The sequence below is a fragment of the Battus philenor genome, unplaced genomic scaffold (assembly GCF_028537555.1).
Source record: "Battus philenor isolate CCGP_79_NKW_IND1 unplaced genomic scaffold, ilBatPhil1.0.hap1 SCAF_17, whole genome shotgun sequence".
NCBI lineage: Eukaryota > Metazoa > Arthropoda > Insecta > Lepidoptera > Papilionidae > Battus > Battus philenor.
Window position 1 is genome coordinate 9,260,622 of NW_027181679.1, and position 26,694 is coordinate 9,287,315.

The following is a 26,694-nucleotide window of genomic DNA, read 5'->3' on the forward strand; positions in this document are numbered from 1 at the left end:
TCATAATATTTATGAACAAATCATTATTTATATATAAATATAATACCTTGAAATAAAAATGCATATTTTTTATAATTTTTATTAAGAAAAACGAAGTATTAAAATATAATTTAAATCTTAAATAATATGGCGTTCTGCATCGCTCAAATTCTTAATTAAATAATATTTATTAAAAATAATTAGTAGTACACAAATCTGATATTACGGAACGACAAAAATTGCTATTACACACTGATGAAATAAACAACGACTGAAGCTGACCTTGATAACCATGGCAGACCTTGTCGTCATGACTTGAGGCTCCCAAAGGAAACATCAAGGGAGCTCTCTGTACAGAGGTCTTAGCTAAACGTTTCTAGTTGTCACACCAATTCCAGTGAAACTGTTAGCAGCAACAGGCAAACAGCATTTATATATTACGAAAGAAACACATACCATTTTTTCTCCTAGAGGTTTTAAAATAAAGAATAGATAATGCAAGTATAGATAAAAATTTGAATTTTGTTACATTTTATAAAACAATAGGTATTCTGTCGTCCAGCGTTACTTTTAAAAATCAAGTCAATTTTATATTGTCGTCAAACATTACAGGAATGATTTTACATTACATAGACACATGAATATCACAGAAAGGATCAATTTTGGTCCCACAACGTTGTCTGAAAACATAATTTTAAAAAACAAACTTCATGATCTGTTCATCATGAAGTTCTAGTTGTCTTTGCCATTAAAAAACAAAATGGTTGAAAATTTTTATATATATCCTTTCATGATACTGTTTATTTATTACTAAATCATTCATTATGAATCATCTAAGACTAACAACCCAATTCCTATATATTTTCCCATGTCAACAAATAATGCTTACATAGCTATAGTAAAAGTAAAATGTAGCTTATTTTAACATAAATACCTTTAAATAAACAATTTGTTCATGATAAATTGTGAATTTCACCTTAGAGGCCAAGAATAATAATAATTATTCAATAATTTCAATCATAATAAGCAATTAATGTAACACAATCTCACAAGTTTTTAATCATTATTGATATTTTTGTAATATCCTTCAACCTTTAAAAAAATCTTGGCAAAAATGTTACTGGTTGGAATAAATTTTTTCCACAGGATCTATGTAGAGCCACAACATTTTCAAAATTGCACATAATAATCTATTTAAAGTCGTTTTCACTTAAAATAAATTACTCACATATTAAAAAGCTTTAAATTGAGGTATAAAACATGTAAGAGTATCATTTCCTTAAAACTACCTCTTTTAATTACTTGCAACCTAAAATTAACATTATTCTATAACAAGATCAAAGTGGTCAACATCTTCACACATGGAGTTAAAACCTGCTGCCCATGCTTCAGCTTCTTTTTCCTGTAATCAAAATATATTTTATTAAATTATTTCGAATTAACTGATTTTAACATCTTTTTATACACATTTTAAATTAAATTAAAGATTATTTCCATGCATGATTACAATTATTAGATGTTGAATCATTTCAATAACACAGCAGGATAATTATTTATATACTATAAACTATTTTATAAAATTTAATATTTATTTATTGAAATCTTTAATTGCAAAGTATAACATATTGTGTATCAGAAAACACAGAATATGGAAATGGTTTGTTTCAACTAAAAACCAAAGTACAAAATGTACATAATTGAAATATCTATGATATTTTGCTCAAAAAGCAAGTAAAAAAAGAATATAAAATAAAAATATCACAACTGTATTAATACCTCTTTCTTTGAAAACTGTTTCTTCTTCTTTCGGGATTTTTTGGGTTTTTGAGAAGGCATTTGGAAGGTGAGGTCATCTAAATTATCTTCCTCCATACTGGAGCCGTCATGGTTATTAGGAATATCATTCTCCTGGGTGTCACTGGACTCTGAATTTTGCCTGAATGCAACTCTCTTCGGTTTACCATAGCTTTTTCTTGAAGGCTGTGAACATTAAAGACAAAATTTTAGAGTTAATTGTTAGTTTGTAAATTTAATTATTGCTAAAAGTAATACTAATAATATACTTCATTGTAGAGCTATGCCATTGACGACCACAAGGTATATGACCCAAAGATCATTACCACAATCAGTGGCGTAGCTAGGGGGTGGCGAGCGGGGCAGCCGCACCAGGCACCACAAGCAGGGGGGCACCAAAGTTGAAAATATTTTTTTTTTGAATGATGAATAATGAAATGTTAAATAAAAGAAAAATGAAAACCATAATTTAAAGTAAATAACATAAAAAGAATATCGAATTTTACTATTTTTGTGCTAAAAAAGTTGTTAAATAATAAGAACATTAAAAAAAAGTAAACGGTTACAAAAATATAATATACACAGTGTTTAATAAGCCTTTCATTCGCAAAACACATAAAGTGTTTTTTGAAAGGGCCCTAAAAACAAAATAATAAATTATTACATTATTGCAAGATTATTTAATGATAAATAGATTAAATAATCTTGCAATAATGTCAATAGAACATGAACTAGTCGACACTATTGATTTTGAAAATGTGATTATGACTTTGCAGGCCAAAAAGCGAGGAATGTTCATTTTTAAATTTTATAAAGATCTAATGTTATTTTATAAATATTTTTTATTTTAAATATATATTAACTACATTCTGTTCTGAATTTTGAAATTATTTAGACTCTTAAGGGGGGGGGGGGGAATCAAGCCTCAATCTGCCCCAGGCCCCAAATACCATAGCTACGCCACTGACCACAATGACCTTTGGGCACAAGTGTGCCAGTGGTGACCACAAGCGAGTAGACGTGGCATGGCCAGACACCCATCAGGTGGACCAACAACATAGTTAAGGATGTGGAAATACACTGAATGCAGGTAGCACAAGGAATCATCTCTCTTAGACAACCTCTGGATCGATTGCAAATAATTTTGAATATAATGAATGAGTGTTACCAGATACACAAAAAGAAGGAATATTTAAAGGATAACAATAATCCTCTTAATTTAACCATATTATATAAAAGAATTATATGTATGTATATACATATCAATACAAAGTCTTAAAGGATAGATAGTAAACAATTATTAATTTTATTATGTAATAATCTGAATTTTAAAAATGCTTGTTATATTATTGTTACATTATTAATTATTCTTGAAACCTTTGATTTTTGGATAAGGGGCACTATACATTGACATTAAAAGAGCTATACATTCACCCCTTTAAAGCTTTTAAACATATCTTATATAAATAGTTATAACAATTTATTTACAGAACAAAATAGGTTATCATGGAAGAATACATTTGCTCACATTTTTTAAGTCCTTTTGAAGAGAGATTTTTTATAAAGAAGGAATCTTAAATATGTAGTGAGTTAAGTTTTTTAAGAAACTTTTGTATTCATTGAAATTAAATACACAAAAATAGAAAAAATGAGGTTGAATTACGGACCTTGTTATGATGTACAATTTCAAGATCTTCAAACAAATGGACAGACAACGAGTCTTCTTGATTTAACCTTGTTGAGTTATCAATATTTACATTGTCAGCACCTTGAGGCATTTCAGAATCCACAATAGCTTTTAATGCTTCTAAATCTTTATCAACTGTTTTCCCTTCACTAACAACTTCATCATTATAAAAATTGTCATTTTTATTATTTGACACTAATACATGGGCCCTAGTGGGACCAATTTGTGCATTAAATTCTTTTAACACAGCTCTACTATGTGACCTTAAAGCTTTTTTGCGTTGTTTATCTAATTTCTTTTTGGGTGATACATTTTCTTGGTTTTGTTCCTCACTTTCATCAAAACCAAAGAAAGTGATATTTTTATCACAATTTTTATTTTGGGAAGTTTTTTGTTTCACTTTTGGTGAATCATTTTGCTCAATTTCATCATAATCTTTGTCATTCACTTGACTGTTAGATTTATTAATATCATTTTCTGTTAATATACCTCTATTAGGCGTAACACTTTTATTGACCGAACTCGTAACAACTTGTTTTGTCGGAGTAAAAGCATTTGAACTAATTGATATATCTTCAAAAATAGAATTCTCTTTAATTGGTGTTGATTTCAATTTATTTTTTTTCTTTGCACTCCTCTCTACAACTTCTTTGATAAATGAAAGTATACTTGTCTGTTTTAATTTTGATGCTGTTTCACTTTGAACTATTTCAGGTAAGATTGCATCATGCTCTGGCACTATATTTGTATACACATGCTTTTTCTTGTCATTAAAATTGATGAAAGAGCTTTCAAAAGCTGGAGTCATATTAGGTTTAACATAGGTGTTCACTTGCCATTTTATTGGCAATTGCCCAAATTCCACTCTCCATGGTGTTGCTGATGGATTTCTAGCAGACATGTTCAAGCTACTACTTGCTACTGGATGTTCATCAAAGAAACTGAAATCTTCTTTCTCTTGTAGTTTCAAAGGATCTTTATCAAAAGTTGTAACTTCAGTTGCACCATTTATTCCAATTTGAACAGATGGTTGTTCATCATGATGAGGTGAGTTTATAGGCGAGTAGTTAATGTTATCATGATCATTATCAACATGATCCACAAGAATGTCTTCTACTTGGAAAGAATTGAAATTTTGTGGTGAAATGTTCTTTTTAATTGAATCTTCTTTTTGTGCAACATTTTTCACAAAATTTCTATTTCTTTCTTCTTCATTTTGAGGTAATTGTTGTATGGGTTTTATGGTTTTATTTTGGGATTGTACAGAGAGAATCTTTTTTAAAGCTACCATAGATTTTGTTACAGTTTTGTCATAGTTATGTTTAAAAACAGGTTTCGGCTTCTCTTTCTTCTTACGTACAGTTCTCCTAGGTTTCTTCTTTTGAGGTGGGGGTTCTTCAGACGGATCATAGGTGAACTCATAAACATCCAGAACACTAGCATCTCTCTTTAATGTTTTCCTTTTAATGTCTGAAGTTCTACTTGACTTGTTTACTATGGTTGATTTTTTATTGCAAGATGAAGGGATACTGCATAAATTAGTCTGGTCATTTGATTCATTGGCATTATTATTAGAGTCTGCCTTCTTCTTTGTGGAGATATTTTTGGGGTTATTTTGTGTCACTTTCCTGATTGGAAATTGTTTATGTGATCTTGCATTTCTTTTCTTTAGCCTTTCCGTGGATGAATCACTTTTGTGTAAAGTATTTTCGTTAGGATCAATTAAGGTCCTATTTTTAGCTTGGTTTGTCTTCAAGTTGGTTTTCACTTGTACTTTATCTTTAATTGTGACAACTTTAGTAGATATTTTGGCCTTTTTATTTGCTGCAATAGGAGTACTTGCTTTAATAGGCTGTACTGGAATAAATTTATTAGGGCTCATAGAATGATCTTCAAATTTTGATGGTAGACGACAAATTCTTTTAGGACGACTGTCCGTTATCTTAGTTTCTATAACTTTTAAGGGACTTATTAATACAACAAGTTTTTTCTGGCGTTTAATATAACCTCCTTTCCCAACAACAGGTTTATTATGACTATTTGAATTCATAAAAATCGATCGATTTTCAGCATTGTCTTTAGTTAACTCATCATTTACTTTTTCAAATTTTCCATTATTCTTAATTTTATTAGTAGCTTTTCTTGTACGAACACCAAGTTTAGGAGAAGTGGGCGCATCATCATCTGATGCCGAATTCGTTTTATCAGATAAAGCTTTCCTCGGAGCTCTTGTACTTCTGGAACTACGTATTAATTTCGATTTAATGGGAACAAAAATATTCTCTTTTGATGTTGCAATGTTTCCACTCCTTTTAGATTTTGGCGACATGACGCGTAATTAAACTTGATATAATAATCGATGAATTAAACATAAGGAATAATGGACACTTTTTTCATGATTTCCTTTGAACCACCAACTTAAGTTAAATTCACACGATCCACATTAAAAAAATGATCAATATAATAAGATTTTTGTTGTTACAATTTTCGCTCGTTTTTTGTGTTTGACAATCACTATTGACATTAATATTAAGTGTTACTGGTTACAAAAGAAAACATTCACCCTGCCACTAAATTTATATTGTGTACTGTAAAAATTGTATGAAAATTTTATTTCTTTTATAGTAAGATGATTAATAATTAGAAAAAATGAAATACAGAAATCGTATTCGTTTTTATTATCAACATTTGAGCCATTATTAACCTAATAATTGAAAAAAGTTAACAAAATAAAATTATGGCAACTTTGCATTTAATTCAAAAGTGTCGTTGATTTGTATTATTCGATTCTCATCCGTTATAATTTTAAAAGTTTGTACTGGTTGTAGGGTTTACTTCTGTGTACTGTTTTGTCGAATTTCGTTTGTTTCTTTCTTGTAAATACTTCAAAAATTGTTTTATGTGCTTAATACAGCAGGTGAATTTTATCATATACTTTTAATGAATTCAATATTAACGTGGGATTAGGTTCTTTTAAGCTGTAATCAGATATTAAAACCCTTTTTGTAGGAAATTGGTTCGTTGAAAAATGTAACATCCGTTAAATGATAAAATAACTAATTTGTCAGTTTTTTCACTGTTGTTTGTTAGTGTGAGAATATGAAAATTAATGCCTACTGATTCTCTAATATCCAGAACAAGGCCTTATTGTAACAGAGCGAAATAAAAAGTTAAAAAAAATGGTAGACGGTGAGATTAATAAGGGTTCTTTTGATACCGTCCAAGTGGCTCTGCGTATAAGGCCTCTTATGCATCAGGAAATAGAACGCGGATGTGATGAGTGCATAGACGTTGTCAACGGAGAGCCCCAGGTTCAAATCAAAGATCTTGCTTTCACATACAATTACGTATTTCCACAACACATAACACAACAGGAGTTTTACGACACAGCGGTTAAAGGTCTCATTGGAAAATTATTTCAGGGTACGTAACTTAAGATCCCAAATAATATACATTTTAATATTTCTTGTTTTTATTCTATGTTAATGTGAAATGTTTTCTACATTTCAGTCTTTTGAAGATTTTAACAAAATATTTAAAGAATTTATACCAAATTTGGCATAGATAAGTTTTATGTTGTAATGACATGGTAGTAGAATTAGCAACACAATTTCTATAAAAAGTTAATGGTTTATGAGATTTTAAACCATTAGTTGTAATCCTTGATTCATCATTATCATAATTTCAGCTGTGAGACTTATTGGACTAGGCCTCCCCACAGATTTCCGACTGTTTGAAAGCAGCCCTCATTCAGCATTTTCTAACAACCCTATAACATGCAATACAAATATTCTTCCTAAACATTATTATTTGTTTTAGTTCTAATAACTCATAAAACCTTCTAAATTGGATTCCAGGTTATAATGTTACAATATTGGCTTATGGACAAACAGGCTCTGGTAAGACATACACAATGGGCACTAATTATTCGGGATCTGATGGAGATTCCAGTAATTTAGGTATGTTAATTTAAAGTTAATACATACAGATTAAAAAAATAATTATATTATGTTACTATTATTTCTAGGTGTAATGCTAATCTTCTATTAAATATTTAAAACATCTTTTCAGGTGTAATACCTCAGGCAGTTGCTGATATATTTGAATTCATAGAAACCCATGAGGATAAGTTTGTTTTTAAAGTAACTGTTTCTTTTATGGAGCTGTACCAGGAGCAGTGCTATGACCTTTTATCTGGAAAAGAGCGAGCCCACAGTATTATTGAAATAAGGGAAGATATCAACAAAGGTGTTCATTTACCAGGTAGTAACATATCTGTTTCTAGCTGGTTGGTAGACTACTGTCAAATATTATTGACATGTTGCAATCTATATAAGTAAATATAATTAGTGTCGGTCCATAATATTAAAATAACCACTTATTATGACATGCATATATATATGTGGTACATATATCAAAATAACATTTCCATAAAGTTTTGCCTGTTTGTTCTGGCTCATATCTCAAATGGCTGGACCGATTTTGGTGGGACTTACACTGGCAGGAAGCTGAAGCTGATTTTTATAACAATCCTTAAACAAGAATAAAATCTTATTCACCAAAATATTTAGCCATTTCATTAGTGCAGTTAGTCTATTAAATTTCTGTATGATCTAACACAAACAAAAACAAGTTATCTGTTTCATACATTTTAAATTTTAATAATACAATTATATTTTCCTTATGTTTTTAGATATTTAAAGTTACAGGTGGTTAATCTACTCTATGGTTTATGTGGGAAAAGATGTGTTGTTCTACCTCTTAATTTTTAAACTTTTCCTTTCTTTGAGAACCTTCCAATTATCTCAATGAAACTATGTGATAAAAATAAATGGGTTTAGTTACTCCAAATTCCAACTCCTTTGGCATTTTATTTTATAATTATATGAATTGGTCTAAAAACAATGATTTAAATTTATCACGGCTTTGGAGATTGTTGAAAATAACTATGTGAATATATTATACTAGGCCCTATTTAAATAAATGCATTGATAAATTCTTTTTTGTTTGTAGGGATTACAGAACTACCTGTAACCTCCACTATGGAGACTATGATGGTATTAGAGAGAGGATCCATTGGACGAGTTACTGGATCCACAGCTATGAATCAAGCGTCAAGTAGAAGCCATGCTGTCTTTACCATTATTATAGCAAAAGAGAGTAGAACTGATAAGTAAGTAAATTTAATATTTTTGACATGACAGAAAAGTAATAATATCAGTGTTCGTTAATATTTATTTCCTGACTTTTTGGTTTTCAAAAAGTTTTATATAGGCTTGTTGTTGCTCATTTTTGTAACTTAGTCCAGTATGTAGTAGATGAACATCCTCTAGCTTCTAGCTTTACCTTCTAAGCCTCTTCCAAATTTTCTGAACTCTGCAAAGTGGCTGAAGTATTTGCAGATTCTAAGCAAACAAACTTTATAGTCAAGTCCTTGTTTTTATTCACAAATAGTGCAGCCCCGCTGTCCACAAGATTATTAGTATTAGATGCTAACATCACATCATTAATGTGTCTTTCATGCAAGTATGTCTCTTGCCTGACCAAGGCAGAAAAAGAAAAACCAAGCATACTGGTTTCCAACTGGTACAGAAATATAGAGGAGATTTGTATATGTATATATATATATACATTTATTTATATATATAGAAGGATATATATAACAGAAACAAGGAGATACACAAAAGAAATGAAGTTCAGAAGTCATTGATGTAACTAGAAGAATTGCTCGTCAGATTTTAAATTAAATTCCCATTATTTAGCTGTGTTTATTATTAATATAAATAAAATGGAAATCAGATTCATTTGATGTTGTTGATATCAATCAATAATTAATCAAATTTGCAGGAACTTGGCCACTACATCAAAATTCCATCTAGTCGATTTAGCTGGTTCAGAGCGGATTAAGAAGACCAAGGCAAGTGGTGAAAGGCTTAAGGAAGGTGTTAAAATAAACCAGGGCCTTTTGGCACTGGGGAATGTTATATCGGCACTGGGTGATGGCACTAATAGAAGTTTCATTAGTTATAGAGATAGTAAACTTACTAGATTGTTACAAGGTAATTAAATTTTTATTATGATTAAAGAAATTTATTGTCTTATATAAATACAAACTCGTGTATGAGTTTTTGCTTTTTATAGTCTTAGTAATGTTACATACCTATCAATAAAGTTGGTCAGCCATATTTTCTAAAAATAAATCTCGTTCCTATTGGTACGCGATTAATCAATAACCAATATTCAAGAGGGCATTTTAGAGTAAAATATTTGCGGTTGGATTCCAAATCCTACCAAGGCAGATGTTTTTCAGAGGATTTAGTAGCTCCGTGTGGCTGAAACCTGATCATTACAGATTAATTGCCTATCGTCTAACACTTTGCGTTGCTATTGCTTGGCTGTAGCTGATTAGGCCACGGAGTCCGATCTACGCTCGATACTATAGAAGCCGAAGTTATACACAGCGCCAAAAACTAGCTTTATGCCAGTGTAACATACATAGTGCATAATCCTTAGTAATGAGGGATATGATGCAGGACGTAAATTATTAGTAGTCTTCTAATAAATAAAAAGTTAATCTAGTGTTAGTGACCTACGATCAATTACCTTCAATATGTTGACAACCTCTTAAAATTATGCAATTTAAAAAATTACTACCTTTTCATTTTACAGATAGTCTTGGTGGCAATTCATTGACGCTGATGGTGGCTTGTGTTAGCCCAGCTGATTATAACTTGGATGAAACAGTTTCAACACTACGGTATGCGGATCGCGCACGTCGCATTCGCAACAAACCAATTATAAATCAAGACGCAAAGTCTGCTGAGATTGTCAGGTAATAATCATAATTTTATTTGCTTTTTAATTTTTATTTTGCGGTTGCCATCTATGAGATATATATACCCTAACATAAATTCCAAAGTAGGCTAATTGTTTTGTATATTTTGTTTCTATATTATTTCTGCCCAAAACGGCTTTGTAGCATTGCATGTTGTTAAGCTTTTATTTGTCATTTAATTGTACTCATTATATGTATATAATTATTAACAAATGTACGCGGGTGTTACGCGAAATTCGATATTCAGATAAATAGCGAAATTACTCATTTGATGTATTTTTTTTTATGTGACTCGCGTTTTACTGCCTATCTATGAAAAACATAATTATATGTGATCCACTTTTTAGTACTAGTTGACCAGTAATGGATTAATATTGATTCGACTATGTAGTGTTAAGAAAATTTTTGTTTCTATGTATTTATCCAATGAAAATTTCAGATTAAATAATTTGGTAAACGAATTGAGAGTACAATTGTTAGGAAAATTCCCTTCTGTTACCGAACAAGGCAATGAACAATTACAAGAAGAACTGGAAAAAGAGAAAGCGAAGTATGCTGAATTATTGAACAAACACAAGCAAATGACTGAACACCTTAGCAACATGTTGATTGAAAACACAAATTTATGTGAAAAGGCACTTTTAGCAGAAGCTGCAAAGGATAAAATTGAACGAAAGCTAAATGAGCTAACAGAACAATGTAATCAGACATTAGAGAATTTGAACAGCACTGACAAAGTTCCTGATGATGACCGAAGAAACAGTGTTGTAGACTACCTCAAAGAAATTAAGACCCGATTAGAAGATTTACAATCAGTTAATATGAAAACGAATGAGGAATTAATTGATCATGAGATAAAATTATCATTTGTTAAAGATGATAATGGAAGTGACAAAGTAGATGTAGAAATGATTCTAAATGAAGATCAAGCTGTGATGGAGGAAGAAAAACGAGCTATGGGCCAGGTAATATTAAAGGCATCACTCAATATAAATATCCCTCTTTATAAAAACAATTGTCTATAAGTAATGAAACAAATAGTTGTTCTTTTGAAAAGGCTATGCTAAAAAGCACTTTAGCAAAGTTGTATAATATAAACTTAAATATATATTTATTCATTGACTACAGCTAGGTTCGGAATGTTGATTCTATTTAGAAGAATCTGGTAAGAAACTCGATAGTTACTATTTTTATCTCAATTTAAAAAAAAATCCTTTTATCTATAGACTATTTGTCGTCAATATTAGCATGACACTAACCCCAGACCTGTTTAACTCATATACAAATTATTTATATTTGAACTATCTTTATAAACTTCATATCTTTAGGTGGCGCTAAATCAAGAATTGCAAGAATTAAACCGAGCTATGGCTATCAAAGCGTCAGTAGTTCAAGCGATCTTAGCCAATAATAAAGAAATGTTAGATAGTCACAATAATTTAAAAGAAAACGAAGATAAAATTACACACTTAGAAAAGGAAAGGGATGAGCTTTTGCAGCAATTGAAGCAAACTAAGGTACATTATTTTTTGTCACTTTAAGGTGACCATTTGACTTGCTTATAATATATATGAATAACATAACTTTTAATCATTCTATAAGACATAGGCAAGTAATTGATAATTCAAAACCATTATGATAAAAATAGTACAAAATAATTTTATTTAATACAGTTACATAAAATTGCTATAATATTGTTTATTTAAACCTATTGAAAAATGATCTATAAAATTTACGCATTTTAATTTTATTAAAAAAAATTATTTATCTTCATCTTAAAAATTTCACTTACAATATTTTATGATTTAGTATGAAGACATCTAATGGATTCAGGTGTTATTTTGCGAAAGTCCTTTTGCGGAAAGCTTTTCTTACTTAGTATAAAGATATTCAAGTTTATTTTATCGTGGCTTATCTTTGTGGGCTGGTTTTCGTAAACAAGCAGCATTGTGCGCATTTTGCGACGGCATTAGCCTTACTCGAGCCAACCCAAGTCTTGAGGAGGCATCTCCCTGATCCCAGACGGGTAGCCCCGAAAAGTACCAAGTACACCTAAGTTGTAAGTGGGCAGCAGTGCTCTACAAAGTGTTTTGTAACACCTATAGTAAAAAAAGACTATGTCCAGTTAAGATCCCTATCACCAGGTGGAGTCGCGGTCGCGATGGCTGGAGCAGGGTATTGAAGAGACGGCAGCTTATGATAGACATTCTCTTTTGCTCATGGCTCATCAATTGATCAGTGTTGACTACTACTACGTCCTGATATGAGAAATCTGGACTTTCCCATTGGTAGTAGGATGATGCTCCAGGTCGTAAACGAGTTTTCGGCCAGCTAATCTATTGCATTGTTGCCTTTGGAGTCGTTATGATCTTTTTATCTGCTGCAGTATTACAAGGTTCTTACTAATTACCTCCATTATATGTGTTATATTCGAATATTAATCCTGAGTTAATAGTGTGACGGTAAAGAGCTAGTAACACCGCCCTACTGTTAGAATGAATTCGAATGTACGTACTTCTTATTTTTCTAGCAGTCAGGGCGGCAGTCGCATTTATGATACTAATGCATTTAACTTGAAATCTTGTGGTTTGGTTACCTAGTGGTGTTGTTATGCTGATGTTAAAGTTTTCTGTTAATGAGCCGGAGCCATCAGCAGTTTTAATGAAAATCTTGAGTTCCTTTGGATTCAGACCTTCACATTGGTCATCTTCCTACCTACCTTCCAACCTGTTTTTGTATCCTGTCCTTTCTGGTCATTAAGTTAGGATATTTTTCGTAGACCACCTCTTCTCAGGTAGTGTGTGGAACGCCGCTTTTTTTCCATAATATAGGAATTTCAGTCTTAAAGCGTAAAGAGCAGCTTCCTGTTTTACATATAGGTGTAGGAAAGTCAGGTTTATCATAGGTACCAGAGCAACGGTCGATGCGTTTCTTATGCATCCTGTCACGAATGAGTCTTTGGAGTTTTGCGTTTGCTGTTATTTACTACTTTTACTTTAAATTTCTTTATTATATCACGTATTTCACTAGAGAGTTTTTAAGAATTATTTTTAATAAATCATGATCGATCATAACTTTCAGAGTAAGGATCCGACGCATGAGGAACGTCGAACTAAAGTGTCTGCGTTAGAGTCGGAAATATCAGAGCTTAAGAAAAAATGTCAGCAACAAGCACACATCATTAAAACTAAAGAGAAGAATGAAGTTAAGATTGCTGCCCTTAATGCAGAATTACAATCTATGAAAGCAACTAAGGTAACCCGCTTATTAAGATATCTGTAAAATAGTTTTAAATTGCTTTCTATATGACAGTACAGAGATGACCTACAGGTAATATGTTTTGTTCAATACAAAGCTAACCAAGATTTTGACATACAAAATTGTGCATCACTGCATTTTTGCTCATAAACTTGAGATTAAAAATAAAAAAAGACCTGAAATGACTCCGAGAAAAGTTTCTTTGTTAAAAATATATGAAAATCTATCTGAAAACAGTTTATTTGTATAAGTAATATATAAGAAGTGAAATATATAAGAACAATAGTGATTTTCACAATGTTAACATTACAAGCTTATACCTTTTTCCGGGCGGTTGAGATGCTTGTAGATTAAAAAACTCCTTTGTAATCATTTGTACACTTCTATTCCCTTTTTATGGCCTCCTTTACCTTCTTATTGCCTTCCAATTTTTATACAGTCAAATTAAAAATATATAAAACGATTATTAAAAAAGAACTGTTTTACTGTATTGTAATTAATTATTTAAATGATAACAAATCACGAAAAGAAATTTTTAGACTGCTGTATTTATTAAGACTTTGAAAGCAGTAACAAAATAGAACCCAATTCAATTTGTTGAGAGGTTATTGAGGCAGGACTAATTTGGGCTATTCAAGCATTTTTATTTATGACATAATTCAAACTAGTAATGTGACGGGTATAAAAAATAATGTGGTTTTTAAAATGTCTAGGTGAAAATTATAAAACAAATGCGAGAGGAGAGCGAAAAGTTCCGCAAGTGGAAAGCTGATAACGAAAGAGCGATGTTGCGATTACGGAACGAAGATAGGAAGCGCGCCAACGCTATGGTTAAAATGGAGTCACTACATGCGAAACAACAGAATGTACTCAAACGTAAAATGGAGGAGGCAGTCGCAGTTAATAAAAGACTTAAGGTATTTAAATGTTTCATTAACAGTAAATTATCGTCCACTGCAAGGCATAGCCTCTCCCAAAGAAAAGATAGTCACGAAGAAGTCTTTCGCTACCCGTATCCAGCGACTAGCCGCGACGTAAACTATATCGTCAGTTCACCTGGTGGAGGGCCAACCCATGCCAATTCTACCTGCTGGTAGTCGTCACTTGAAAACTTTCGGCACCATGTGTTCTGCCTACTGCTGCTTCTGATGAGCAGTTCTTCAAGCTACATTTCTAAATCGATCTCACAGAGAAACTCGGAGCATATCTATCCATTGCTTTTTAAAGATTCTTCTATGAGTCGGTATACCAAGAAATGTTATTGAAAAGCCTGAAATTGCCACTGATAACCTAATGGTTGTCATTTAGTTGGAATTACTTGCAATGTTTAATTCTCCTAACTAATCCTACTATGGGTATTAATAATTTTATTTTTGTATATAAACAGGAGGCACTGGACAGACAGAAACAAACTCAAATGAAACGTAATGCGAAAGGCAATGTGAAGGCGGGGGCTGTACAACAGTACATTGAACAAGAGTTGGAAGTTCATCTCAGTATAGTGGAGGCAGAGAAGTCCTTGGATGAACTCATGGAATATAGGTATGTTTATGCATAATGTAATACTTGAAATAATTATCATTGCAACTTTAGACATCCTTGAACAATGTATCAGTGATTATTAATTCAACGAGCCAGTTGTGTGGATTTTTGTTGTGTTTTGTATGAGTATTAATTTTAATCATATTTAATTTGCCTTTTACCTTTAATACTTTGTCCAGAAACTCAGCTGGGCTACTAGATTACTTATTTTATCATTTTAGTGCTTTTCTATGAGAAAACCTCATAAGTAATCAGGACAAAAGTATGTCCAGCTAAAATGATTGATGTATACAAATAAACCTTTGGTCCATTTTCCATATATAATAACTATAAATAATTTTTTCAGAGCATTAATAAAGGAACAAATTGAAAATTTGCGTAACAGTACAGATGATGAAGTTACTAGGAAGAAGATTGCAGAACTAGAGGACGATCTGGCACTCCGTAAAGCACAGATATCAGATCTACAGCAAAAGATATTAACTGCTGATCAAGGTATATATTTGTATATATATGTAAATTATTGCTTACATTACTTAATTTTTAATTAATCTAATTTGTCATTATTAGAAAATAAATCGCGGACACAATGGGATAATATCCAATCGATGCTAGAAGCCAAAGTGGCTCTTAAGTGTCTGTTTGAGTTATTAGTGGACACAAAGAGAGAATTGCAGAATCAGAGCGAGAAGGGCTATCAAGCGCGTTACGAACAGGTGAAAGAGGAACACGACCGACTTGCAATGGAATATGAGAGCAGTAAGACTGAATTCGAGAGGCAATTAGCTTTGATTAAACTGCAAAGTGAACAGAAGGTTAATAAAACTTTTTATTATTTTTTATATGAGCCACAATCAATTAAATCATTGAAACTGTATTAGGCTATTTGCTATAACTGCGGTATGCTTTTATATACATATATGTATACACACATATATATATATATATATGTGTGTGTATATATGTATGTATATATATATATATATATGTATGTATATATATATATAACATTAAAGTAAATAATAATCAGTCATATGTAATGTGACCGTAAGACTTTAATCACCTCTTAATTAATTGTTAACGTTTTCATGTCATTCTTTCTTCTTTCTTTCTAAATATTGTGACCTCATTGCTTAGGCCGTGTGACATCCGATGCTGGTCGTAGGCTAGGCCTCCTCGTCCTATTATTGCGTAGTTTATATTAAAAAGAAAACTTTAATTTCCAGTTGAGCGCATTAGTTGCGTTACAGCGAGGCGTAGTGGGCAGAGGTGACAAGAGTGAAGCTTGTAAACACTTGCACAACGTCATAAATTACCAACAGGATCGTTTGGAACAAGTGGAACAAGAAAATGTATGTAGCATTGATTAAACATTTGATATAATTACAATGTCTAAAATTATCCATTATTAAACTCAATTTTCAAGAGATATGGTCTTTTATGTGGTAGAATTAGTGTTCTATAGTTTGAAAAATCAAATAATATTTTCTTTATATAGATATAAATATAGATTGCAATTTCAATGACTCACTTGAGAAACTTATTACTCAGATGATATGAATAATAAATGGATATCAATATCAAATATAACTATTATAAAATCTAAACAAAGTTTAAAATAACTTTAAAGAGGAGTTAATGCAAAAGAAAATAGCTATAGTTTTTTTAACAAGTTTTTGTTTACGATAGAAAAAATTAGCCGAAGAGCTTGAAGAATTACGTTCCGCCGGTAAAAAGGCTAAAAGGCAGAGTAAGAAGAACAATACAGAGAAAAAAGTAGAATACATTGACTACACTGAAGAAGACGAAGATGATTTCGAGGACTCTGAGAAAGACCCGGATTGGAGAGCAACACCTTTATTCAAACGGATACAGGTGAGAAATAGTATACTGAAAATTTGTTAAAAAAGGGAGCTTTGGTTCCAACCCACATATTATAGTTTCGCAAAAAAAACATAGGCTCCTCTGCAAAGAACTTACTTTAATGTCACTATTAGTTTTTTTTTTCATTTTTTTTTTAAATTACTTGCAGGCAATTTTGAAAATGGAATATACTTTTTTAAACAAATCTGATTTTTATAACAGACCAGTAAATGTCCACATAATTAAAAACTTTTTGCATATTTGTGTATTAATAAGTGATATCACCTTAAGATAGAGATAAATCATTAGTGATTGGCTATTATGTGTAAAAGTATTTAAATTATATCTTTATAATATTAAAGTCGTAAACTCACAAAGTCACTGAACGCTTGGCCTGTTTTTTATTACAAAAGTGTATGCAATTAAGATGAACACATCTTACATTAGGATCTCTAAAAAAACAACTAGTTCCATATAGCCCTTAAGGAATCATTACCAAAAGATGGGTCTCACAACCATGTAGTCACAACAATTCAACTTATTATATTTGGTGTAACTAATATAAACTAGGAGAAAACTGATTCTACTACTCTTGGAAAGTCAATCAAGTTATTCAATTCTACAATTGTACCCTGATATCGAGGTAAAACATCTAACAAATTCCAAAATTATTATTGTCAATAACATAGTCTTAAATGAATATCTCGTTCAGGCTCAACGCTCCCGTCTGACGATGAATTTCACGATGAACGAAGGGGACAATAGTCGAGCCTTGAAGCGTGGAAGCGATGGGGCTCCGCATTGTACTTGCCGTGGCTCCTGCTCCACCAAGATGTGCGGCTGCGTCAAGTCTTCGCAGGGCTGCGGTACCGCTTGCCGATGCCAGCCAGCGCTTTGCAAAAACCGACGTAGGACTTCCTCTGATAGTGAGGACAAAGAAAATCAGGTTTGTTTATTATTAGCTCTGTGAAACTTTGGGACTCAAATTACTTGTATTAAATCTCTGACAGCCTACTTTTTTAAAGATTCATTCAAGATTTTGTTAGCTAATAATTGTTAAATATTTTGATGTCAACTGAAGAACATACTCTTTTATTTATACATTGATTTTATTAACTTTTGTGATAATTGACTTAAAGCCTTATAGGCATCTGTACCAGTCAACCCAAGGTGGTGCAGAGTTCCTCAAGCAGTCATAAATGTCGGAGAAATAGTCAAAAGCCTTTAGTAATGTTTTTAAAAAGAGTGTGGTATCTGCTTTGTCACATCACTGTGTCACTAATATAAATTCGATTATTAATTATAGATTTTAATTATTAAAGATTAATTTAATTTAATGTGTTAATTATTAAAGAGACATTTTCAAATGCAATAGTTTCGGATAGTATGAGATATTCAACTAACAGCGTAATGTCTTCTGTACATTGTCCGTTAATTGGTGATGAAACGAAAATCAAACTCATCATATTCTAGCAAGTCAAATCTTATCAAATAATTGTCAAGAGATCAAACGCATTAAAATAGATTAGTTTTAATAAGTTCCAGTTTGCATTGTTATTAAAACAAATAATAGATTAGTTGTAAGCACTTAATAGAGTATTCATAATAATGGGTATAACGGGATGTTACATAGCCATTCTCACAGATCTCTGGCAAAATTTTCAATGTAAACAGTAAAATCTGATCAAAAATGTATTTTTTTACATTCTAGCCTTCAAGCTCGGAACAAAGTGCACTGGACACCACCCCACCCTCTTATTTTGATAAAAGGTGAGCTTATACTGTTTAACTGGCTAAAATAGTAATCTTTATTACTCTGGCAACTAAGATTTTGAACATGTTTAGATTTGAATCGTCACAGGAACTAAAGGAGATGTCAAAACGAAAAGAAAGCCCAGTTAAAAATAACAAAAGTGTAAACACAATTGTTAAACATAATCATCCAGAGGTTCAAAGAGAGTCAAAATGTGACAGTCATAGACAGAAATGGATGCTAGCACTATTGCTGTACAATACATGTGTGGCTCCTATGTCCACATATTGCGCGAACAATATATTGCAGTACGGAATTGATGTCGCCAAGTATAACGTTGTCGGCAGTATCTTCAAATTCATAATGCGAGAGGTTACTAATACAATATTTGAATTGCCGAACTATGCTCTTATCGCTTCATGTTTTGATGACGCAATTCGAATAATTCAAACATGTCTTTAATATACATAAACAGTTAAAACTATTTTATTATTTAGACTAAAGCATAATTTTTAGTGGGAAAAGTACAAATATGTATTTTTTTAACTCCAAAGGCATCCTGAGAAGTATACATTCTATAAAAATTTATCCGGCATTTGGCATATATTTCGGAAGAAAGGACATTTTAAAACAACTTCATGCTGTAAGTGCATAGTTCTGCAAAGCGCTCATGTTTAGTTTGAGTTAGTTTATATTTCATGTACTTTAATTGTAGATTTCATTTGTGAAATTTTTGTATTGATTTGTAGTGTAATCTGCTGTGCAGAACTATGTTCACAAATGTGGTAGTGTGTTTGTACCTGGTGACTTATATCATTGGTTCTCGATCTTTTCCTTTTCCATACCCTTTAACGCCATAGTCCACAGTCGCTCAACGAGCCATGGAGAAGATAATGCTCGAGAATTCTCTGAGATTAAATGAAGAATGAGGAGATCCACTGACGAACTAAAGTAACTGATGGGGCCCAGTGGATTGCCAAGTTACAGTGGCAGTGTGCAGGCCATATAGTGCACTGTTATTTGACCTGCACACTGCATACAGCTGCTGGGGCATCAAAGTTTTAGAGTCCACCTTCATGGTAGACGGATATACCTTGTTAAGGAAACGCTGGATGAAGACTCGGAAACTTATTGGGAAGGCCTATGTCCAGGCCGCGCGGACGTACGACTGAAATGATATTGATGATTTTTGTACACTTGTAGGTGATTTCCATGTGCACCAATAATGGGGATTACCCTCTTTATATTTCTGTACCGTGAAACGTCTTTCTATAGATAGAATTATTATTTTATGTTAAAATTAATATTCCACATTATTAGCAACAGTAGTTATAATAATAGAGAATAATTCATGTTTAAAGAAAGTATTTCCAAATAATGTTAATATTGTATTAAAATTTTAAACTACATAATATATTTTCAGAAATCACCTTGATGCTACCTTTGTAAAGAAAAAGAAAAGCTATTTTTTTCCTCAAGAACAAAATAATGATATCTAAATAAAGGTAAGATCATTTTTTTTACATTTATTTGTCACAAGTTTAGAATATTATTTAACCGTTTTTACTAAAATACAGCTATTGTAATGATTTTAATTAAAATATTGATTATATCTACATATACAATTTATGTAAATGTAATAAATACCAAAGTAATTATTGTTACGATTTTAATAAATGTTGCTTTCATTGTTTTTTTCAGACTGAACACATATCGACTGGTTCGTTTTGTTCGACAAAATGACGATTAAAATCTTGCGGGTTTTATGCCACCTTGGAAGAAGATAACAGACTATAGCAATTTTAAATACTATATACCTTGTTTAGTGATAGAATTATTTAAATTTTCTGCCCAATGTATTGAATTATGATAAAAATGTATTTACGAATATATTTGTTTTACTTAGAGATTGAGAGTGGAGTTTACACAATATGGTGTTTACTTTCAAATTTGTAGAATTCCGGTTGAAATATACGCATTGGTTTTGTCGTGTTATTTATTCCATTCACACGGTTGGAGATGTTCGTGGCTGTATTATACTGCGTGATTGACTACAAGTTAAAAATATAGAGGTGAATATAAAACTCAGTTGTAAGCAAGAAGTTAAAGCTTTTACTTCTATTTCCAACTATCCTTGTATAAAGAGATCACTTTCAAATAAGTTTCAATAATTTATTTCTATTTAAATGTGGCAAGCTTTTGGCAGTACAAAGTTTACAGTGACAGATAATTAAATTTAACATCTATTAATTTTGAGGATGTACCATACAATAATTGACAGCAAATGAAAAAAATATATACATTCATCTCTGAAGCTTTTACAGCTATGAACTTTACTGACCACCTTTATAATCTGAAAAATCCAAGTTACTACAACTCGATCTTTGGTCTCGGTCGATCCTTTGTAAAAATAACAATATATTAACCTAACAGTTGACAGACAAGTAATTTAAGGTAAAAGAAAAAAACAAATGTTTTAGTTTCTCTTTTTTAACTATGTTAATTGCTTTCAACTACATAAACTGATCTACGCGTATGTTTCAAGTCAGTTATCGTCATTCGATCTACCTACCAGTAGTTTTACCGAATAATCTTACCAGTAGTACTACCAGGAGTTTCCCTCTCAATGGGCTTGCTAGTAAGATTACTAGGAATTTTTAACCCTTTAATCTCACCAATAAAAAAAACAATATTATGGACCTAATCATTTTATTGATATGAACGTTCTCTTGTTCTCTATTTACATTATATTTGTTCGACGATTTGTCTCTTATTTTGAAATAATGATACTAATATACATAATATACATAAAGGCGACGAGGAAAAGTATTACTAATAAACGGTTATCTTTACCATATCTTACAAAAATTTCTGTTTGCGTTCATTGAAACAAAAATTATTATGTTTGAATATAAGGAGTATTTCAGCCATGGAACATTTGGTGCGATTGCAGAATCATTTCTACTCTGTACTACTGTATTCATCGCGATCTAGGGGATTTCTGGAGGGATGAAAATAAGGGTGTCTGGGTGGCAGTTTTATATTTTCAAACTTGCTACATAGTTTCAATAAAAGCATTGAAACAGTAAAAATGTGATATTATTTTTTTGAGTATGTCATCCAAATATTTTCTATCGAAACTTGTTTTCTGCACCCAAAGATGCAGTACACTTGGTTCAATTGTGCTGATTTGTCAATGGATATTTTTTTTAATACACAAGAGTTCAAGGATTTTTTTATTGCAACTGATCAGTATTCAGGGAAACGCTTCGCCAAGCAAATTTACTGTAGCTGTGGCACCATCCCGTTGGAACCACGTGTGTGTGTCTTGTCGCTCTAAATAATATGATTTACAGTGCGACTCCAACATAGTTTGTTAATTATGGCTTCACAATTCGTAAGTATGGTGAAGTATACAGGCAGATAGTATTATAAGAAGAGGTTTGTATCCCATATTCAAAACATTTCGATATTTGCAAAGCACCGCAACCGTCTGTAACGTTTAGACGTACAAAGGAATGAAATATTACTTGTGTGTATGTTTTAATCTTGGATAAATATGTTTGATTCATCCCCTAATAAATATGGTACAAATTTAGCGGCACAGAGTCTACCAGAATCAGCTAAATGTTAAAAGTGGACTATACAAAAAAAACGTCTAAGAATCTCTGCTTTAAACGATGAAAATTTAACAGCCGAAATTATAAACTGAATAATTGACAAACCATAAATGTTTGTTTCACTTCGCTGTTTTGGATTGTTCCATCAAAATCGACCGGTTCCGCTGATTGTTAACCGCTGAAGGAATCTCCATTGATTTTGTGAAGCCAAAACAGAAAACTATCGAAATATCTATCATTCCATTGAACGGCCAATATTTGTAAAACATTTGTGTTAATTCAGTAAACTGTATCAATGTAAAGGAATTATGATCTTTTTTTTGAAAATGTATCGTTCACAAGTTTTGGGTTTTGGTGAAGATTTTTATTTCGTCAGTATCTTTTTTGTATTTGATAAAAGCCTAAAAATTGCATAGGATCTATCTAACCGGTTATATAGGAAATCTATGACAGACCTATGAGTAGGAAATTAACAATCTATTTATATGATAGATAATAACATATGATCATTCACAGTTACCACTTTTACGCCACGAGGAGAATGCTGAAAGTGCCTTATTTAAAAGAAACTAGAATCCGATTGAACTTCTCTGCAATGGTATCATTCAATTTAAAGCTACAAGCGTTCCAAGCGGTCCCTCATTCAGAAGGTGTTTTTGGACAATTTTACAACATTCTTAATTATACATTTTACAAGTTCAGATGATTTTCTTTTCAGTAGAATTTAAATAAAAAATGTCATTGATAAATGTTTGCCTGTTCGTACGTACAGCATCCTCGGTTCAGAGACGCATAGTGCTGAAAGCACTTTAGCCTCTTTATATCTCTTTATATCCTCGGGAAGCTACCTGTTGATGCCTACCAAATTTGTATGGCTAAGGGCCACTCTATGTGTCAGTCATCTGAATATATCGCTGTCAAGTAGTCATGTGTGAAATAGAACCACGTGTACACGAAGGCTGTTTGATAGCTCAGTGACTTTTTGAGTTTCTCTTGCAGTAAATTTAAATGCAACATTGCCGTCAACCACTATCTATTAATAGATGACTGTCAAATTTTGTACAAATGCGTCATTATTTTTTCTTTGACTAAAGCAGACAACCTTGCTAATTTTAATAAGAATGATCGTAGTATTTATGACTTTTCCGTCCTAGATGTTAAATATAGAGATGAGCAGTTTATAAGTGTAATCCTTCATTAGGCAAGTTTAAACAGGTTAGGCGAAACATTAGAATATGTTGACCTTAGAAACGATTATGACGTACTGGAAATTACAGGAGCCGCGCTTGGATAATGTATTCGGTAACGCAATGTTTGAATCACGCGGCCTTAGCTCCCGGAGTTGGGTAGAGCGCCTTGGCCGACTTCGTCTTGACGCGCGAACGTCACCCAATGTTGAGTTTGAAGAAAGCCTTTTGATCGGCTTACCACTACCATTAATTTTCGTAATCAGGATCGTTTATTTTGATCGATGTTTATCATTATTTATTTATCTTTTTAAAACTTGGCGTAAATCGAATTTTCTATCGGCTTTAAAATCATTTAATCGTAGGACATCCACTTCTAGACATGGGTCACCTCCATTAATTTCCAATATAAACGGTTGAAACCGGCTGGCTTCTTGCATTCTTCTACGACCTTGACAAAGTCTTCTGCTCAACTTCTAGATGGACGCCTCAGGCCGCGCTTGCCGATCCCTGGTCTTCACTACAGAATCTTAAGGCTCCAGTGGCCATCTGTTCCGCGCACTGTGTGATCTGCCCGTATCATTTCAACTTGTTAACCCGCTGGGCTGTGTGTAACGTTTATTTTTCTGTGGGCCTCCTGATTCCTGATTTGATCTCGAATAGAAATCCCGAGCAAACTCTCTTCATGGCTCGTTGAGGCCTCTTACGTCAGGACGTTTTAACTGTGATTTTGAGTTGAATGATGCTATTACACGGGAGCTCAATCTGATTCTAATTTCTACCCAATTTTCCTCTTCTGGCGTTCTTCTCATAGCGTATATAAATCACAATATATATAAATGAATGTTAGAAAGGATATAAGGGATGTTACATGTAATATGGGGAAGTACCCATTTTTTTATTAATTCTAATTTGTATCGCTAGTGTTTTTTTTTTTTAAATATTATTTTTTCGCTTTTACTAAACGCAGGCAGTTGGGAAAGGGTTGCCGCTATTTGATACGGATCTTTCTTCTCCCAGCTACGAGGCACGACAGCGTTTTATAATTTTTTACCTTTTTTCTTACACAATTTTCTCTTATAGGTGAATACAGCTAAAATTTATACATATTAACAATACAATTTGGAAGTTTTACTCAATTATATATTGTGTTGGTACATTATTTTATTTCAAGTCGCTGCCCAAATGCTACAGACCGTTAAATGCCTTGAGATTTAGGACAATGTGCCGGGCCAACTCATCAAAAGATTGTGCTGTAGATTTTTCTTGAGAAGGTCCGGTAAGTTGAACAGAGGTATATTAAGGGGAAGTACCCATTGAATCTCATCTAATAATTAATGACATCTGATAGTTCCAACTATTTTTATTATAAGCTAAATCTGATAATCTGAAATCTGAAATATTAATACAATATTTATGTTGCATTGCATAAGGAGATTTTTTTATGTGATTAAATACTATACAAACCATTTAAATGGTTTGCAATTGTTCGATGTAGTCTTAAAATTATAAAATAGGTTTTAATGTCGTAAAAGTACTTCAGTTTTTGTACTCCTCTCATTCCTACAATTGTCCAAATACTTTCAGTATTTGGACAATTACAGATTATTTTAAGCACACTTACATGTAATTTAAGGAATTAATATAATACAATATGATCTGTCAAAATAATTTCGAGTGATTTTAATTCGAAAACAATTGGTACAGTTTACATTTCGCCACGAGCAAAGAAAGGCTCGGAAGCGCGCTTTCGATGTTTACGGGGAGAAATCTCGGACCGGTTGCGGCTCCGACGAGTTAGTCAGTGTTATTCGGTGCGTCGCCTCTACACAACGCGTGTTACATTTTTTACTTGGAAATACGTGTTAACGTTTTAAGTTTCGCATATATCATTGAAATTTCGACTATTGTTATAAACACTTGTGTTCTAATTGTGCTCAGATAAAAAACTACACTATTTCATTTATAAATTTTGTTTAAAAGTGCATTCGGAGTGTTTTTCAACCAGTGACCGGTATGTTTTTAAGCGATTTAATACATTAATGTCGGTCCAACAGGGGTTTAAGGTGCGATGCATCGTTTCATCTCCATTCGAGCGCTTCTTAGAAAGGTTTCTCTCGGTTTGCATTTCACCTAGTTCCGTGCGTTGATGACTACAGCGTAAACTTTACCCACTGGCATCTATCCGTTTTGGGGCCAGTTTCACTTCTGAGCAGACATTTATGATTTATTATAAGTTAAAATCTTTAACGACACGGACGGGACTTAATAAAGGCGCGATTAAAATTTATAATAATGTGAATTTATAAAACTGATATCTCTGAATTGATTTAAGATTATTTTATAACTGATTAGAAAGTCACGAACTATCTGAAAAGATATTATTATTAATTCGGTTTAAACATCGTCAATATTTATATCCGCACGAACGCACGAATTCCATTTTAAATTTTTGCAATGATGAATGATATAATTAATCAGTCTAAACATTGTACGACATTGTCGTCATATGCGGTAGCACAGCGGTAGAGGAATGAGACTTGAAATCGTAGGTCGCGGATTCGATTATAAAATGTTATATAATATACATTTTGTGCATTAATTTTAAAACATTGCCACATAAACAAGGTTGCAGAGGATGATCAGCAGCGTCCTCTGTTTACCATAATGCCACACTGCGAACGTCATTCAGTCTCACGAGCGTATTTCCTGATATTTACTCCCATAGATATCTTTGGCGGAGGCCTATATCTTGCAGTGGGCGTCTATGGACTGAACCGACAAACGACCATATCAACATCATTAATATTTAACTAAAATTTTTGACAGATTATCACAAATATTTTATCAGTTGTAATAGACATATAAATTTTTACGTTATCAATGTATTTCTCCCTTCGAAGTAAAATAAAAGTTAAGTTTTTTTTTTTCAATAAAGGAAATTTCTTTATTATAGCTAACAAGAACCATGTGTGTTGAATTCTATCACATAGAGTATACTTAGTTTATGTACATGTCACCTAGCGTGGGTCACTTGGAACGGAGTATTTTAGTAAGTTTTAAAAACAATAATTTGTTAGGCTATAGAAATAACCGTATGTCTTTGTAGATTTGATAGCTAAAAATTCAAGTTAAGTTAAATTTTAATATTACATGTTTTCTTTGTAAATGCTATG

General features: G+C 32.1%; 3 protein-coding genes across 4 annotated transcripts in view; 2 read left to right on the forward strand and 1 right to left on the reverse strand.

Annotated features, from left to right (window-relative positions):
• Positions 1–793: 793 nt before the first annotated feature.
• LOC137919681 (putative uncharacterized protein DDB_G0292292) lies at positions 794–5,957 on the reverse strand. Its single transcript, XM_068762823.1, has 3 exons — positions 3,441–5,957; positions 1,756–1,959; positions 794–1,381 (listed from the first exon to the last, which is right to left on the reverse strand). Exons 1-3 carry the CDS (start codon positions 5,787–5,789, stop codon positions 1,301–1,303), a joined length of 2,634 nt encoding a protein of 877 aa, XP_068618924.1. The 5' UTR covers positions 5,790–5,957; the 3' UTR covers positions 794–1,300.
• A 351-nt stretch (positions 5,958–6,308) lies between these two features.
• On the forward strand, positions 6,309–20,798 carry Klp3A (kinesin-like protein 3A). Its single transcript, XM_068762822.1, has 19 exons — positions 6,309–6,883; positions 7,318–7,419; positions 7,532–7,723; positions 8,474–8,633; positions 9,308–9,519; positions 10,130–10,292; positions 10,735–11,260; positions 11,624–11,812; positions 13,377–13,550; positions 14,267–14,470; positions 14,941–15,095; positions 15,442–15,590; positions 15,666–15,910; positions 16,322–16,447; positions 16,785–16,970; positions 17,671–17,904; positions 18,670–18,728; positions 20,135–20,216; positions 20,413–20,798. Exons 1-18 carry the CDS (start codon positions 6,640–6,642, stop codon positions 20,208–20,210), a joined length of 3,396 nt encoding a protein of 1,131 aa, XP_068618923.1. The 5' UTR covers positions 6,309–6,639; the 3' UTR covers positions 20,211–20,216; positions 20,413–20,798.
• Positions 20,799–25,344: 4,546 nt separating this feature from the next.
• Positions 25,345–26,694, forward strand: part of sas (stranded at second) — a 63,895-nt gene continuing 62,545 nt past the window's right edge. For both annotated transcript variants that reach the window (XM_068762862.1, XM_068762863.1), the window contains exon 1: positions 25,345–25,532. The gene's annotated coding sequence lies outside the window, so the exon portion shown is untranslated. The remainder of the gene's footprint in view (positions 25,533–26,694) is intronic.